This window comes from Saccostrea cucullata, unplaced genomic scaffold (assembly GCF_032062105.1).
Source record: "Saccostrea cucullata isolate Sc308-1 unplaced genomic scaffold, CSIRO_AGI_Scuc_v1 ctg164, whole genome shotgun sequence".
Taxonomy (NCBI): Eukaryota; Metazoa; Mollusca; class Bivalvia; order Ostreida; family Ostreidae; genus Saccostrea; species Saccostrea cuccullata.
Window position 1 is genome coordinate 205,133 of NW_026937694.1, and position 19,915 is coordinate 225,047.

At 31.7% G+C, this 19,915-nt stretch overlaps 1 protein-coding gene across 1 annotated transcript; it reads right to left on the reverse strand.

Annotated features, from left to right (window-relative positions):
- Nucleotides 1-52: 52 nt before the first annotated feature.
- On the reverse strand, nucleotides 53-19,915 carry LOC134248672 (uncharacterized). Its single transcript, XM_062731067.1, has 6 exons — nucleotides 19,484-19,915; nucleotides 3,728-3,867; nucleotides 2,035-2,278; nucleotides 1,757-1,861; nucleotides 1,256-1,370; nucleotides 53-170 (listed from the first exon to the last, which is right to left on the reverse strand). The coding sequence occupies exons 1-6, from the start codon at nucleotides 19,911-19,913 to the stop codon at nucleotides 53-55; spliced, it is 1,152 nt and encodes a 383-aa protein (XP_062587051.1). The 5' UTR covers nucleotides 19,914-19,915.

A 19,915-nucleotide genomic window follows, 5' to 3' on the forward strand; every position in this document is an offset into this window, starting at 1 on the left:
TAATTCGGCAGATTTTTTTCACAAGTTTTATATATAAACATGCTTAAATTTACTAACCTTTATATTTTGGATAACACCTTAAGATTATTATAATAACACTGATAAATAAAACTGCTAATATAGTCCCCAAAGTCACTCCTATGCCATTGAACGAATTCCTCTCTCTATCACTGAAAATATAATAAAGTCCTTGATTGAATACTTTCCTGCAAGTTATCTCGTATGTAACTGATATAAGGACAAACTTCTCGGAAGAATTTCATCACGAAATGTAAAATGTTGCATACACAATTACTCAACAATTCTTCATCCACGAATTCAAATCCTCACAAACAGAGTTTTTACTAAAACCACGAAATTTTGAATCCACGAAAATATGTGATTTTACAGTAATACAAATATACGAAGTCGGCATGTAAATGCAAGAAATGTTATTGTCAATACATTTGATGTCATCTAAGTGACATATAAGTGTTCGCTCTAGGGTCACGGAATAAGGAGTTGATCCTTACGTTGCAGGTTCCAAACCCTCTGTTGGACTTATGGCTATACGGATGAGACTGTATTAACTGATGGCCAGCATCGCAATGAGTGCTGGCACAAAAAATAACCTCACAATACTCAAAGACCATGAAGGACGAACATAGGTCAAATGTTGCAGCTTTCCACCAGCAAGTGGTGGGGTCTCAATATGAGTGATTTTTTTTTTCTAGAGAGACATTAGACAATAAGCATACAAATAAAATCAGTTTATTTGACTGTCAAGTTAAAGGTCATGTAGAAGGTTATTCAAAGTAATCTTTAAGAGCAAAATTGTTAAAAAATACCAAAAATTAAGAAAACAAAAGCATACAGTCGTACCTTCTTATTAGTTGAAACACAAGACGTTAGTTAAGGTTGAAAATATTTTAAGTTATAGAAAGGGAAATTGTTAATTAAGAGGGTTGTAGAAAGAAAGAAATTAGACAATCGTCAAAATTTTAAAATTACAATCACTTAAAAAATATTTTTCAAACAATTTTCAAAAAAAATAAATTAACTACATGTACTTCAAGATATTTATTGTTTATCTGTACCGTAACGATTTTCCAAAGTCTTTTTTTCTAAACAGCATGAATGCCTAACTCTTACACTGATTTCCTTCTTTTAAACTGTGAATAACATGCACTTGATATTTCTGGGTTTTTTTATTTTAGTTTTTTAATCGTCCTTATCCTTTGCTTTCTACACATGATTATTGTATGTTATGCCTTACTTTTGTTGAGTTGTTCTGTTAATTGATGTAAAAGTTGTAGTCTTGTCTTCAGACGTGCCCAAATGCTCCAATGTTGTAATTTCTGGTTTTTGGGTCATATTATAACATTCTTGATCTGTAAAATACACAACACCATCAAACCATAATGTTCCAATAACACCCTGTATCATCTTCTATGAAATTATAAATTATTAAAAACTGAGAATGCATATAAGATTGCATTAAAAAAAATCCATGGATAGAGAACTTGCAATATAATCTGAAAAACACATACACATGTATATATATATATATATATATATATATATATATATATATATATATATATATATATATATATATATATATATATATATATATATATATATATATATATATATATATATGATTCCAAAACTTTGAAGAGTAAAATTAATGATAAAATTACAATATATGCATGTATTAATGCCATGAAATGTCACAATATACTAAGTAATCAATCAACGGAGAAAATGAACCTACATTTGTACGCTGTTGATGACAGGTATCTTCCTGGGCAATGATGACATTTGGCTTCATAATTGGCTTGTATTAACTCTCCTTTTGTATTATATTCGGCACAATATCCTGAAAATTGAAATGTGTATGATTGTTTTCAGCGATTTGGGTGAAACCTTGCTATATTCTGAACAAATGCTGAAGATTGCAGAAAAAAGATGTAAGAATGAATTTTTTAAGGGAAACTGTTTTTATAACGCGGCATGTGAATACGTTTATTTGGGAAAAAAGATATTCATTACCTAGATTGATGTAAGCTTCCACCGCGCACATTTCCATTTTTACACTCATAAAATGGTCAATGACACAATGATACACGTAATTCTCAGGCCAGGAACAAGTGCTGTGTTTATATAGAGAGCTGCAGTTCTTTAGTTTTGATCGCTGTTTCCATGATTCTAGATTAAAAGGGCATGATTCCACGATTTTCATAGAAATGTTCGATATTTCACAGTGCTGAGCACTGATAAGTTGTATTGGAAAACACTAAAAATAAAAGAACTTTATTTTTAGGGAATAAAAACATTGTTATAATCCTGTAAGCAAAACGGCGGGTATATTTAAAGAGAAGAGTAATAATATAACAATTTTAAAATATATATATATTTACATGTATACGTATTTAATCAAACTTATTATTTCTAGCATCTTCAGGCATATTTTTGTTAATAAATATAAACTATGTATATTATCCACAATCGTTTTGCTGATTTGTACTGCTTAAATAAATGTGTTTTGCTAGTATTTATTGCCTGTGCTATTTAAAAAAAATCTCATCTGTATTCTAGTATGGATCTCATATCTTAAGAAAATCAAAAAGAGGAGGTCGACCAACAGCAGTTTATTTTTATTTTAAGAAGGCATTTTCAAGGTATCTTTATTAACAAGCTCGTGTAACCTGACATATGAAAAAATACTAATATATTAATATCCTGTTGAAAAAATATCTGTAGTCTCTGGTTCAAATATGTAAAAACTCATTTGGGTGACATCAGAAAAGACAATATATAGATAAGTACATTTACTTTAAGCAATTTTTACTGGACGTCGCTAGATTTAATGTCGAATTTTTGCTTCAAACAAGGTTTTTAAATTAAAAAAATCTCTAGCAAGTACAATTTAACAACTGCAGCGTTGCACCGACCACTAGAATGAAAGATCAATTTGACTGCGACGAAAATTTAATTCCATTTATTACTGTGTACTTAGTAATGAATAGAGGTTTTTTGCATATGCGTTATGGCTGACGTCATCAGCCCTGCAAAGCTGATATAGATTTGCGGGACTGATATGGATTTGGAGGGCTGATACGGATCAATGTCACATCCTTAATAAATAAAACCTTAAAAAAACACTGTACTTTTGATCATACACATATTTTGGGGGTAACATAATTCTCCAAACTTTAACTTTTTTTGAATGAAGGATAATCTAATTGATAATAAATTGATTATTTTCAAATTAAGAGTCTGGGACATTTGAAATATAGTACATGTAGAAACAAACCATAACCGTATGAGAAAACAGACTGTGTATGTTGTAGAAATCTGTGCATGATTATTTACTAACTTTCTTCTCAACTCAATGTGTTTTGTATTTTGTTACTAAGTATGTAATAAATATAATAAAACATAAACTTTTTCACAACACATCCTGTATCAGCCCTCGATCAATATCAGCCCTCGGGCCTTCGGACCTCTGGCTGATACAGGATTTGATATGGAAAAAGATATGTATTATTCTCTATATATTATATATTAACAAAAATTTATATGAAGCTTTCAAATGTATGTCTGGCATTGGAAAAAAAAACAATATATTTACAATATATCAGTCAAAATGTTTTTTGGTTTTTTTAGGGGGGGTGGGGGGTCATACAAATTTACTTGAATGCTTGATTGTCAAAAATCTTATGACTGTAACGTAATTGCTCACTTTTGATCCTATGATTGAAATAAAGAAGTACATGAGGAGGAATTTCGTGGTTAATTCCATCAAAAGATTTAGATTGAAAGTGTGCCATTGTTGATGCAATCTTGATTCCATACATAATCTTGTATCACATTTTTGAAGATCTACAATGATAATAAATACAGATAAAAGTTAGTCAAATTTTTTTTTTCCTAACCAGTAATGATACTTACGTTCATAAAGTATCGAAATGAACGTAACACATAATACTTGTATCACAATCTTTCCCTTTTTCAATATGATTAAACAATTAAGTGTCTCCTACAACGAAATGAAATGGATTTCAGAATGAAGGGATATCGGCGGATATACCATTAACTCAAATTTCCTCATGCGTACATGCACAAAAAGTGAAAGCAAAATCCGTAAGGAATGTTAAAAAACAAATCTAAAAGTATTGACACTAGCTATATAATAACTTTTGAAAATTTCCACATTATTAATTCCGTTTTGAATACTTACATGTATAACCACTTAAACATTCTCTGCATTTGCTTTTCATTTAGTCATTCTAACAGGGTCAAAATACTTCCCACAAGAAACAACTGTGTCCTTTTTTCAGTTTGACAAGTGTAAACATTTTCAGATGGACCTACATCTATATACTCGTACGGTGTACTATATGCATAGTATTTAGATTTCACTCACAGCTTGCGCTACATCTGAAGGTATTTTAATTAACTTGCGAAGCTACTATCTCATAGTACAGTGGACCTTCAGATATCCGGACGCCAGATATCCGGATGCTTCAGTATCCGGACGATTTTTCATCGGAACGAAATTTTCAAATGCTATTCTGTCTTGTTTAACTGGAGATTCAGATATCCGGATGCTTCACATATCCGGACAAATTGACTGGGAACCAAAGCGTCCGGATAAATGAGGGTCCACTGTATACCTTATATTATTATATACCCATCAATTTCCTTGTTTTTGTTACTGTTAATTTTTTAAAGTTTGATCCGATTTTCCGGATCACCTCACTGTGGTTCTCAGAATCCATATGACCACTCTCTGAAACTGATGACGTAGTACGCAAAAACATGACGTTATTTTTGTGGCGCGTTAAAAATTCCCTTGTTATTATGCTTTGTGTTATGGATAAATATTAAACAATTGATCTCTTAAGTTTTATTCTGCTATATTTAGCTAGTTATAAGGGGGTATATAATAAATTTATCATTATAACAGTAACTTGATCCGATGAGCCGTATCACGTGTCGTTGACAGGCGCGGATCATCAGATTAAACTCGACGCTTCGCGTCTCGTTAGATCTTATGATCCGCGCATGTCAACTCGACGTGATACGACCCTTCGGATCAAGTTACTGTTATAATAATATATATTTATTATTACTTAACGCATACCACATAATTTTACTGTAGATTTAACGCAATCACTTGACGTCGTGATCCGACTTTCTGGATCACCACACTGTGGTTTTCTGAATCCATATCACCACTCTTTGAAACTGATGACGTAGTGCACATAAATATGACGTTATTTCTCTTGCGCGTAAGTCCTTTGTTATTATCCTTTGTTTTAATGGGTTAACATTATACAATTGATCTCTAAAGGTTTATTATACCCCCGCTTGAAAAGCGGGAGGGTATATAGTGATCGGGATTTCCGTCCGTCCGTCTGTCTGTCCGTCCGTCCGTCTGTACGTCCGTCCGTCCGTCTGTTACGCTTTTTCTCTTATCCGCAACTCCTCTTATACTACTGAGTGAAATTTAATGAAACTTTCACAGAATCTTTATTACATATTGCCATTGTGCACCTCCTATTTTACTTTTTTATTCGACACGTATTTTAGATTTCCCAGAGCAAAACATAGACATTGCCATTTTTTGTTTACCTATGACGTCACATAATAGAAGCTTCTGGATAACATTTCATAGGACGAGTTATTCCTATTTACACATTACCGTAAAACAATATAAAGCAACACATCGACATTATGGGAGGCGGGGGTATCATTTAGTGAGCTCATTGCTCACAGTACCTCTAGTTTTAATATATTTAACCAGTTATTGACGGGTATATAATAAATTCGCGTCTCGTTTGATCTGATCATGATGATCCGCGCCTGTCAACTCGACGCGATACGACCCTTCGGATAAAGTTACTGTATAATAATATATATTTACTCGGATTAAAGAAACCCCTATAACATTTGTAATAGACACAGACAAATTTTAAATGCGTCTTATAAGTTTATTGTGATCATTTCACATTGCAGAGGGCTGAGCAGCGGCGATAGATGGCGCCTCAATCAAGTCTGGGATTCCTGGCTGAGATGGCGGTACTCACCTGTCGTTTTGTACGATAGTGACAGAAATACCAATCGTCTAAAACCCCAAAATGTTCAGAAGAGTAAATTTTTGAAGAGCTCAGATAAAACGGATGCCAAAGAAAAGAGCAAAATAATTTGAAGGATCAAAGCTAGGCACTTAATCTTAAATCTAAAATCTGATTGAAACAATTTGTAAAATTTTGAGAAAATGGTCAGAGGCAATAATACACTCGAAAAATGATAGGCACAAAATAAAAAAAAACTTTAAAACACTTATTGCAAACGTTAAAGTATGAAAGCCCTGAAACTGTATAAAAGTTTTAGCCAAACTTAAACTATGAAATTGTTCAATCTTCAAGGTCAAGAGGTTAAATTTGGTGTTATTGAAAAAAATCTTTTCACTAGGAATTAAATTTTAAAATGTGAAAGAAATGACCCTGTCAACTACAAAGTTATGATCAATGTTAAAGTTTTTCGCTTAAACAGACAAAGCAACAGACGGGCGGACAGGCAGAGCAAAAATTATCTAACTTTGGACACCCAATCAGGAAAGAATAATTAACATTTTTGTTATTGGGAATTCGTCAGAAATTTTTCCTAAAAATGCCAAGGTTTTCCATATAAATAAAAATGTTATGAACTGTCTGCGAATATAAACATTTGCAATTTTAAACATGAACCTCGTAAGCTCATTTGAGTCAGTTTGGTGTGCTTATTCATTTCAATGTAAAATATGACATAATTATATTATCATTCGGTCTACCTCTTAGGGGTACGATCTGGAAAAACAAAATTGCTCCACACAACCAAATAAGAATTCTTATAGCATTAAGTTATCGTCTCTGTTTTTGTTTTTCCTTAATTTGTTTTTCTTTAGAACAAACAAATCTAAGTTTCATCCTCTATTTAGTCTCATCCTAGACCTGGGATTTACGAATTTAAGAATTCAGAAAAAAATCTTTTAACAGGAAGCTCCGACATTAGTTTTACTAACCAGTTGTTCTTGTCAAGAAGGTTTTTCTAATAAATCTTAAATGAAAAATTTTAACAAATATTGATGCTTCGTCCTAGGATTGTCATGATTCGTAAAAAATAAAATGTACGACTCCTAAGAAGGCTTCCACACAAGTTTCATATTCATTGGCCCTCTGACTCTTAAGAAGAAGATATTCAGGGGTTCCATACTTTTATTAAATATTTTGGTTATCTTCTTTTGGAATCTAATTTTGTTCTTTACTTTAAAATCACTAATTTTCGTAGGGGATTTTATTTATTGTTTTGGAAGTATGGAAAGACCCATGAATTTATGACCACCAGGAAATAGAAAAATTCATATGCATTGCTACTAAACATTGTCCAACCACGAAATCAAATCCCTCAAACTAGATGTATTCTTAAAACCTCGAAAATTTGTATTTTAATACTAGATTTGTAGAATATCCTGTACCAAATCTTCTCTAGCCAAGGGTGTTTGATACTTTACCACTACATGTAACCTGTGGCATAAGGTGTCAAAAATAAAATTGGACTTTTTCTCAAGTTGTGATTGGAGTCGATCAACATTATTCGTACTATCGGCTATTGTTTTTTTTTAAAATAAATATTTTGGATATATCTTGTCTCTTTAATCTTGGGAATGTAAAAAATGCAAGTGAACAACAATGTGTAAGGTGTCATCCAGTACATTCGCAATATGTGAATACGAGTTGAATCTATATTGAAGCAGTTGAGTTGTACTTTTAAAAAGTAACAAATAAACAAAATTAATACTTTTCTTAATTATTATTCTTTAAAAATTCGATTTTTTTTAAAATATGCTTATTTATGTCTGTACATGATGCAATCAAATTCGAAAACATGTGACAAAAACAATTCCTTTTTGATGGCACCATATACCAATTGAAAGGGTTTACAAGGAGAGTAGCATATATGAAACCCTGGGCTAGTGAAATTGACTGCTTCCGAGAAAATTATATTTTGTGCCAGTGTTGGTTATAATTGATCTGGTGATTCTTCAGAAGAAGTCCAAAATATCATGTTTATAGACGAACGGGCAGGTAGACAAATGGAAAGTCAGATTACAGTTGAACAAGAGGTAATCAGAAAATTAATGATGTTAAGCTCTAGTAATTAGAAAAACATTCATAATATTAATACCCACAATTTTTTTCTCTAAAGTGTAATTATTTTCCCCCCAAAGAATCGGTTAATAAATACAACATGTATAAAAGTTAACGCTTACCAGATATTTTTCTGTCGTCCTTTTCTTGATTGATTTTTTGAAGGCCAATGCATACACTTGGTTCACATCTAACTAAATCGACAATTTCGGTTTCGTTTGCACAAGCGATTCCTATCAATAAAGAATTTCAATAAATCTACAAGACAAACAAGTAGTTCGAGCTTAGATTGATTTGAGTTTTCTATCGAACAATATCCCTTGGAGATATATGGGTCTAGGATTGAAGCATATTTTATGATTTTCCATGCCTCAATTGTTCATTAAAACACGGAGTTAAAAGTTTTTTTCTTAAATAAGGGGTGTTAAAAAAGTTCGTTCCATAATGAATTATTTTCAAAAATTTCAAAGTAGTGCTTACCTGTAAAGATTAATTTTCAAGTTTGACAAAATCACAAGAGTGTACTTTAGATTTATAGCATTTCATTTCTAGCAGGAATGTATAGGATTTTTCTTCCATATGAAAATATACATAACATCTTAATTTAAAGAACCCGAATGATTGAAATGCTGGTCATTTTGAGTGAAAATAAAGGTTTCTGCGTAGCTTATTTTGTATCCGAGAAGCTAATGAGCCTGGGTATAAGTACAAAAGACCACTTTTCAAAAGAATACATATACTAATGTAGGTTTTTAATTTTGAAATTTTTCACTGACTTGATAATTTTCGCATTGCATTTGAAAGGACCATTTGACATGTGAACTTCATATATGCCACAAATATGCATCATTCTTTTTTTCTGCACAGTTATAATCTGTTAATACATGCCCTCCCCATATTGATTCAACAAACGTCAGTTAAAACTTAATCAGTAGCAAGAATGGACTCTGTCAACATGAAATTTGTAAATATACTCTACTGAGGTGCCACTTTTTCGCACTAAGAAGCAAATCAGACATATGCTAAAAACTATATTTTGTCATTTTTTTAACTTTCATAATATTAAGAACAAGCTAACTCAGAGAATTTGTGTACCCCGCTTAAGGAAAAAGTATAAAACATGCGCATTTTGGGGAGGGGGGGGAGAGTCGGATCCCCCTCACTGAATTTGTAGAATTATTAAATGTGTACATGCATGTTTACTGAAGCAAATAAAATATACCATTATGGATATAAAGATTAATTTGCTTATTTTTTTTTTATGTGTGTAAAGAATATTTTTTTCTATGGAATATTTATCACACTGTAATGATGATTTTATGAGTTTGTACAAGCCAGACCTCGTAATTTTTTTTTTCATTTCGCGTGCTGAATACTATTATTTAGTAAAATAAAAAGTATTTCTAAAATAAGTGGTCTGGCCGGGGCTTGAACTCCGGACCTCTTACACTGGAGTCGAGAAAAATATCTCTAGACCATGGAGTCTCTTTACATGGAGTACATCATACATCCATAATTAAATTAATGTTTGGTATTGTCAAAATTTTACACAATCCATGGTGTTTGATTTATTTAACCTTTATTAAACAGTTCTAATAGATGTAATAAGAACATAAAGTCCGCCAAGAACCTGTTTTATATGCAATAACTCTCCTCATGCCCCTGTGCTAAAAAAAGCGACATGTAATACTTTAAATACTAATAAAGGAAACGGGGCGGGGCACTTTGAGAGGGGTGAGAGAGGTCCTCAGGAGTTTTGGTATAAAATTACATTGCATAAGCTCAAAATCTTTTTAAAATATCGCCTGGAAATGATAGTGTTACACACAGACAGAATGTATAAATTTACTACCTTGAGCGTTAACTTTTTGACCTCAAAATCAATAGGGATCTTCATTTAGCCTCTGGGACTTGTTATGTAAAATTCCATTGCAATAGCTCAAATGGTTCTAGAGATATCGTGTGGAAACAAAAGTGTTATAACAGACAGAATTTGCTTATTTATGACCTTGACCTTTGACCTCTTGACCTCAAAATCAATATAGTTCTTAATTATTCCATAAGAAGTTGCTATACTAAATTTCATTGCAAAAGCTAAAAGGTTTCTCGAGATATCGTGTGGAAACGAAAGCGTTACAGACGGACGGACAAACCAAAATTAATATCCCCCACTTTTTAAGAGGGGGACAAAAAATGCTTTAAACAGTAGGTTTTATCAATTATATACATGATCCCTGATATATTTAATTAAATGGTAAATGGATTTTATGAAAGGCTTACTGAATTATCGACATCATTTGATTTTAATACAACAGTCTCATCCTTCTTTGAAATTTTGAAAGTTACGTCACATCTGAATGGCTTTAAAACATTTTTCCTGTTTCTTAAATTGCTAGTTTTGTATATTTTAGGGTTTTGATATGAATAAAAATGCGAGCCAAATCTAAAGAGACGTTTGTTAACTACATGTAGATTCTACAATTTTTCCCGAGTTTTCTAAAGAGTTTAATGCAAGTTTAGAAAATATGAAATATTTGCTAAAATTCCAAAGAAGTTTTCAGCCATTGATAAAAAAAAGATCAAACATGCAAGATCTGTGCAGATGGAATTTATAATGGTTTACAAAAGTTAGGCCATCATGAAATTCATATTTTAATATCTGTCCAGCTACAGGTATCTTCGCTTTAATATCAGAGTCTTCTACAAGAGTTGATTGTTCATAAAACGATCCCTGATATTTACATTCTCAGGTGTTTGTATTTTATTAAAGGGAAAACAGAGAACACTCTCTTCGTATGCTTTTTTATGATTTACTCTAGGATGTTTTAATATGTCGCTAAGGTGAGCAGGTGTCCAACATCATATCACAAGCTCTGTAAGAGGTGGGGATATGATCTGTTAATTTTAAAATGTAGACTTTCAAAACAGACCAAGGCACACAACAGTCTAATAATACTAAAAAGGGGAATAGGGTCAGATCTATATTTCTTTGGAAGAGTGTTTGAAGAGTTTAATTTTCAGTGTCTGTTATTATCATTCAAAAGCAGTTGTTAGAATGTTGATGAAGTATGACATTTGAAGAGTTGAGCAGTTATCCGTGAAAAGCTCAAATGTTTAATGCAGCATAACAACTCCGAAGACGTCAGCAAACACAGATCTTCCTAAACATCAAAGAATAGATAAAGTGCCAATGAAAAGCAAGCATACCCTGTCGATCGGTCAGTTTTGTTGTGTGTACATTGTCTCAATGGGTAACTGTAAACATCTGTCGACAATTGATGCCAAAAAAGGCTCAACTAAGTGATATACGCAAGACAGAGACGACAGTGAGCCCTAAGTAATAAAGTCAACTTGACCACACTGCTTTTCAAAACAAAATTTCATTTTTCTCTCAAATCGCATGGAATGTTTTGCCAAATACAATGGACCAATCCTGACCTAAAAGGGCGTTCGAATCAACACATCTTTCAGATGCTTCAGTTACTGTATCAATACGTGTTCTTTCCTTGAAAGATTTATTTCTGTGCAATAGTACATGCATTTTATATAATCTCTTATTTTAATGCCATCTAAGCCCTAGTATAAGCAATTCCTTTGCTACTCAAGTTTGATTTCACATATGTTGAAAACATTTGAACAATAAACATGAATAATTATTCTAGATATTATATTTGATGTTTAATATATTTCAATATGAAAAACATTTAATTTTAGGGGCTCTTTTACGGACCAATGATCGATTTGAAAAAATAATATCCATTGACTAAGAATGACTAATAATGCTAACATGCAAGTATATCTTCAGTCATAAACTGTTGTTTCTCAGGGGGGAAAATGCACTTTTACTGGGTATTTATACTTCAAAACTGTAATTATATATTGTGAACCCCGACCAGAACTTCTATCGGCCTTGATTTAAACATCTTTTATTGCTGATTTTTCTCTTTTTAAACAGAAGAGGTATAACTGGAATAATTATTTAATGTATCAATCTTTAAGTTAAATTGGAACAGAAATGGGGGGGGGGTGAAAAGTTAAAATCAACAATTTCAAAGACAGCTAACGAACAATATCTCTCGCTAAAGCCTTGAGACCAGTTCAGCTAAAACGTTATTCTTAATTTCTACATCCAGTTGCTAATTTTGTTTTTACAGAAGCATTTGTATGTGCGTATAAATCTGGGGAATAATGACCATTTAGTAAAATGGCTGTAAAATTATTGATATTTGTCCAATATATTTGTGCTATATAACTTTAACGATATTCTTTATAACATGCTTTTTATCACAAAATGTACAGTTATTTGAAAATTTTCAGCTAAGTTGCATGAGAAAATTATAAGAATCCAAAAGGAAATGTTTGTATGGATTAATGTCAATTAATAAAATGCAAAATATCACAAAACTGGTATATAAGTTTTCACAAAATTAACGAATACTATGATACTATACCAGGCTTTTATTTCAAATCTGTTTCCATTTTTGTTTTTAAAAAGCAAAATTAACATTCCCTTTTTCTTATTCACGGTTTATTTGAAACAATTTACAAACTTGTCAAAAATTGTTATCCACCAAAAGCTCCACAACAGTCGAATAGCCGATAACCCGTTGAGCTGTGTGGTATATGTATAGAACAACGTGTGTTATATAAAAAGAACTGAAGTCTTTGTATGACAACTCATAGGTTTAAGTTCATAAGCAAGTCAAACATCATGTTCAAGAGAAAAAAATTAGTTACCCGAAGAAAGCCCTTGTATCAGGGAATATGTGTCAAAATGAAGTTGAAGTTTCTTAATAAGTATGTCAAACGTCACGAACAAATGGTCAAAAAAAATAATGACTAAGGGAGTACCTTGACACAAGGAATACACATGAGAATTATCGTGCAACTTTCTACATGTACCAACCGTTCAAAAACTATAGACGAGGTTAATGTTTATTTCTTTTTTATGTCAAACTCATACTGATGAAAGGGCCATATAATTGTTAATATCCAATATATGATCTTGCCAAAAGGAAAACTAGTACATGTGTGATATAAAAAAACATTATTTACAATTATGAAGGGTTACTTTTTTCATAGTGGGTCTAACTGGAGAGCATACTCAAAAATCCAAACATATAATTATATACCAAGGTTGTTCGGTGAAATAATCGTGGACATAAATTGTCTTGAGAGAAAAATAATTGTCACTACTCATTAGTAAAATTTTCATCAATATACAAAATAGCAAATTCAAAAACAATTATGCATGAAAAAACAAATTATATGATTTTATGTTATGTGTTGTATCGCCTTACGGTGCTCGGATGATAAGGTCATACCCTAAAATCTTGAAAATAAGACGGATTTAATAATAAGCCGGTTTTGAAAATAAGCCACCTTTTTCTTGCATTAAAAATTACTCGAAAATAAGCCAGTTTTGAAAATAAGCCGGTCATGACAATGCTATGTTAAACGTTTGACGATTTCCTCGTCTTAAAAATTTGACGAGTGAAGACGTTTTTTTACTGTGCAAAATAAAAAGTTATCTTTCTTTAATCCATTTAACCTTTACCAATTTCTGCATACGTCATAGAATGAACTAAGTCTGTAGCTACTAATGAACGTATGTAAAATTACTAATAAAGGGTTGTTTATAAAGTTAATTTTTTTTTTACCAGTAATCATGTTATGCTGGCTAAAAAAAACTTCTTTGCGGAACCAGCTAAAATGGTGAATTTTTTTCACGAAATTGTCAGAACAATAATTACCCATCTAGACCCGTACAAGCTAACGATGTGTTAAAAGTTGTTATAATTAAATGAGTAAATGGATAAAAGGAAGTTTTTGTTTGTAAAGCATTTAACTGTCCGGTAATACTGCCCGAGGCAAGAAACTTGCTGATCGGCAGGGCTTGGTAGTAATTATATTTCAATGTACCGTATAATTGAGTTGTTTAAATATGTGTAAATATGTGTTTGATTAATTTATCAAGTGATTCAATTGCAAGCGGATATCTTATATATTATTTTTACTTTTTTAAAAAAAGTTTATGTAAATTCATGTAAATTCATATGCTGTATACAATGAAATTAACTTTTCGGGATCGGCATTCTCAAAACATAAAGTAGACAATTGATTACACCATGTACACCTTATACCTAAAGAACGTACACCGGGAAACGCCAATGAATACAAGAGTGCTCTCTTCTCTTATCAGTTTTTTGCATTGATAATAAGCCGCAATTTGAAAATAAGCCGGTCTTGAAAATAAGCCCCCATTTTCTTACCAAAACTTAAAATAAGCCGCGGCTTATTTTCAAGATTTTAGGGTATTGTCAAAGGCAGTCTCATGTTTTCTTTTGCTGAAAAAATCCTACTTAACGAGGCTCGGGGGTGGCAGCCATTTTTAGACAATTTCAATCTCCTTTAAAAGGAGAGCTCCATATAAAGATATAGAAATTGATCAAATTTTAAAACCTAAATTTTTGAATTTTTTCTTTGTCAAATGATAGTTCACAGCTAAAGATACCGTATCTAAAAAAATAAGTTAAATCTTGTGGTTAACTTGGGATTAATTTGTTGACCCTCCAGCCTCCTTAAAACCCGTCATTCGTCCATAAACAGTCGAGGACCGGTCAATTTGGCACAAACATAGTCCTTTTTGAAGATTTATTAGTTTGTTATGGACAGCATTTTCACTATCATAATAGGCTATTTTGTATCACTGGTCTACATTGAAAGCGATTTCCCTATTATCATATCTGTGTGTCAGTATGTTAAGTTCTCTACAAAAAAGATTTCACTAAGAAATTTTCCATTTCACTTGTATACTAAAAACCTGATGAAAATGTCGCTTCTAAACTCATTTAAATCTCTTAAAGCATCATTACTACATCAAAATCAAACTGAACTGCTCTCCAGTGCACCGTCACGTGTACAAACTTCATGTGCCGTAGGAAAATAAAATTTTGTCTATATCTGATTTTAAAAATAAAGATGCACGTAAATATGATAGATAAACATTTGTTGGCTTTATCCACGATTTTTTTCCGAACAACCATCGTACGAGGGTTGTCCAAAAAGTTCGTGGACAATACCAATGGTTAAAATGATGTAAACTCCGATATTAAGAGTTCGGATTAAAATGACCATTTTCTATATAACACAAGTAAAAAATTAATAAAACTTTTATGTAACACAAATAAAGATGTTATTATCATTTTATGATATCTTAAATATCGCTTACTATATAGACAACGAAAATACACAAAGAAAACCTTAGCAAGTACGTGTCAAAACTCAACAGAAAAAGTGACGTCGTCCGTCGGCACGGGGCAGCGTCCAGTCAAAAAAGTAAGTTTTATAACGGTTGAAACGATGTAAGAGACAAGATGTTTGTTAAAACAACTCAAAATTATTGAAATATATTGAATGTATCGATTTGGGATTAGAATATACGATTTTTCAACAGTGTGTATAAATTCAAAGACACTACAAGAAATTAAAAACACATGTATTCAACTGCATGAACCGTAAAGGGAGATTTCCTCTATTCATGACGTTGTTATAATTCTAGCGCAGCGTCGGACTTGGCTGTTCACTTTGGATATACAAACTGTTAATTTAGATGACGCTCGTAAATTTGTTTGTATTTTTTGAATTTTAAAAATCAAATAAATTATAATCTATACTTAAAGATTATTTCTAGCAATTCGAAGTGCGTTGCGCCTTAAAAAAGAAATCTTGTGTGTGTGTTAAGTCAAGATCCAAATGTTTGACGCTAGAATGAAATTAGCGTAACGTCAGACTGGTTCGCGCGCACAATCTGCGATCTTTAAAGACCCCGATTAAAAAAAATAAGTTTCATCAATAAAAGTTAAATCATTCTGACTTATTTTTTCACGAGAAATATTTTGATATACAATAAATGCAAATAGAACCATTTATTTTAACAAAAACGTCATTGACCACGAACTTTTTTGACAACCCTCGTATATACGAAAGTTCGCAAACTAATTGAATAACTTTCATACAAGAAAAAATATTTGGTTTAAATGTTGATTATATTTTAGATTCACCCTCCCAAATTTTTATGCAAATCAATCACCGTTCTGCGCATGCGCAAATCACGTGACCCACTCCATAGCGTTCTGTCACAAAAGTTGATAGATTTTTCTGAGCTTTATATTTCTTTCCATGTGAGTTAATTTTTATGACAAGCACAGTTCATTTGTCAGAAATAGTCATATCTCGGCAACAGAATGGATGGAAAATAATATCCTTTCCAAAAATAAGCATGGCAACCATTAAAACAAAAAACAAGGTGAATAGAGAATGAGTGCATCCTTTTTATCATATCGAATATGTTTAAAATCTAAAGTAAACAATATCTAAGGTATTTAATACTTATACAGGTCAAGACCACTACCTTATATGGAAGACAATTTTCAACACGTGACGATATCTTCGTCACACCTGTTCGCCAATCAAGTAAATGAGTTCGAAAGCATGACACTCTACTACGTGTTTATGGCTACACGTGGTTTTCGTCGGTTTCTGCATAATATTCACTTCGTAACCGGAAAAACCGTAGACCTTCTTTGTCACTTTTTAAGTCCAAAATTGAAAGATTACATACCCAAGACATTGCTCCATGCTCACATTTAATATTGGAGTTGTTTTATATGATAAATAGTTACTTCGAAAATTCGAATAATGTGCAAACGATTTGATGTTTGCATGTACAGTACAAACTTTCTGATAATATTTAGGGGTTAAGTAATAATAGCGCACCTTGTACTGCTGTCTAAAACTATGTACACGTATACGCAATACTGTTAAGGCTTACTATGAGAAATCAACGGAAAATAAAAGTGCAAAAAACGGGAAATTTTTAAAATTGAATTTATTTTTATTCAGCAATTCTATTATCAAGGAACTTAAATACTTATAAAAATAGCATGGTATTACATACTCTGTACTGTGTAGAGTTTGGTCCCATCGATGGGCAGTCACGTGATGAACGCATAGCAGGTACACGGAATAAAGGTCAATAACAAATTTCAATATCACAAGGGCATACCCTAATTGAATTTAAAAATTCAAGCTATTAATTGTTTCTGTGTACTTTGTAGTTTCTGAAAAGTGCTGCTTTGAATAGAATTCGCGTTTTAATACTTAAATGTTTAAGTAAAAAGGCCAATGTCGAAATATGTTAGAATTTTACCAAATATTTTGTGCACTTATAAAATCACGGCATCGATTTAAAGAAAGCAGCAGCACTTTTTAAGTTAAGGAATATATGCTTTATCTATATTTAAAAAATGGTTCAAATCTATGCAGTGTATGCCCTTGCGAAAGTACGATTTTATGAGGCATCTCGATGTAAAATATACGGAACCTGTACATAAAACACGACATAATTAATAAAATACATTCTCTTTGTAGTTAATTAACAATCGCACTAAACAAAGGCTATACCTTGGTATTAATCGACTATTTAAAATCTGTAAATAATATTCCGTTTAATAATAAAACACATTTTTCGTTGATAAACAATTTCTCAATTTGCCTCTCACAGCACATGAAGTACGTCATTTTTACCAGTATGACGTCATGTTTACAAGTTCATCGCGACGAGTGCTTTGTCTACAACAAGCTACATGGGATTTAACTAGCAACTTTTTTAAATGCATTGATAAGTTATAATGTTGTTTATTATGCTAATACTGTTGAGCGTTGCAGATCATTTCATTTACAGGTATAATGAGAACTACATAAATGTCATATTTTTGTCTGACGTCATAGTATACTTTTCCCGTATAAATTAGGCCCTGCCCCCTTATTCAAGCCTTAGCAATGCTGCGTATCACGTACAAAAAAACTCGATACTTTATCGACACGATAGCATGTACATGTGCGTCTCTTCGAACACTTGTTTAGGCCGATGTATTATAAGTTGATAAATAAGGCTTCATAAAGCAGTTTTTGTAAATGTGAGCATAGAAAAGAAAGAGTATACATCATTATATATATTTCTTCCATTAATCTCAAAAAAGAATTGAAAATAAGTTTCCAAAGGACAATCAAAGTTGGCCTTTATTTTCAACACAGCTGAGTACTTGTAGTAGCCCCAATGCATTGCGACTCATTCATCAATGGGTAAAGCTACTTTACATGCAAATCTATTCTGACGTCAGAAAATCTAGTGGTCTTGACCTGTTATATCATTGTTAAAATATTCAACTATTTTTCAAAGTGCTAATTGGAGATCTTTGATTGCAAATTGCTTAATTTAAAATAAATATCTTTTCAAATTTGCTTTCACTGGGTAAGATGACAAGTATCAATCTTAACCAACAGCCTTCCTTCAATAAAACGAATAATCCAATCATTAATTGAATTTATCGGAACTAATTAATCTCAATAAATTGTCTACAAATTTTTTATATGATACTGTAGAAAATTTCTAAGATATATTATAAATTGTACATTCGTTTGTTGAACGAGTTCGACTGAGACAACCATTTTTCGTCACAAGTGACCTAAATAGTGACGTCATTTTCAAATTGTGACATCACAAACAAGGCGAGAAACTTAATTCAGCATATGCTATTTATAGAACCTGTGTATGTCTATATGTGTACTAATTTCATTCTAATCTGAATTGTGGTTTTCTAGAAATAAAGACAGTTGGCAAACTTTTCGATCACCCCTAGTACTCTAAAATTATGTCTTTTCATTAATAATACAATTTGGAATGAGAAAATCCTTGCATTAACTGCTCATATATTTTGGTTATCTGTGCAAAAATAGGTAACCTCAAAGGTAAGTACAGAGATCAAACATGTTCCTTTTTAACGAAAAGTTTCTTCTCAAGGAATAAATAAATACAGTTAATATTGAATATGAAAGGCACGGTTTCATACAATCAAAGATGACATGTAGCTTGACATAAAGACAAAAAAAAAACTAGAATGTAAACTAAAAAAAAGAAGAAATGCACATACTAGGTAAAATTCCTGACTATTATTTTTCTTTGACACGTATAAAATAAGAACATGGGGCGGTATGAAATATTGTTTTTGATATTATCATTGAATTGTACAATTAATTGAATAAATAGTTTCAGGAGAACTGAAAAAAAATTACTTCCAACTTTTTTTGATAATAAAAAACATGATATCCCGTAATGAAGAAAAAAATTCAAATAATAAAAAGTTCCGAAGATTCGAAATATACAAGCCATTAAATATTTTTTTTAAATTATAATAAAAATAAATGCCAAATAAATTTTAATATGCATAAATTTACGTTACCATTTTTCAAGGAAGGGCCGGTATCATTTATAAGATGGTGAGGTTGAAGGCCAAAGCAGGATAGCAAATTTTTATTGTTCTTGACAGATTCACTTTCAGGTGTTGGATTTGAATAAAAGTGTCCAATACGGCTTTCAGAGTATTTAAAATCCGAAATATGTAGATCTGTGTTGCAAAATAGTATATGTTCATTCAAATCAAAGACTGTGTCAGAAATCATAAACAAAGGAAAAGTGCCATGTGTCCCATTTTCACTAAACGTTATATGAACTTCCAGCTGTATTAAATTTTTAAAAATCAAAACTTTTATGTCTTTTGGTTTATATTGTTCCACGAAAAATTTCGGAATTTCTGATATGCTGTCTTTCCATTGGTCATTTAATGGACTTCCAAAATAAAAACAAGGTATCCAGCAGTCAAAAGGCATCATTA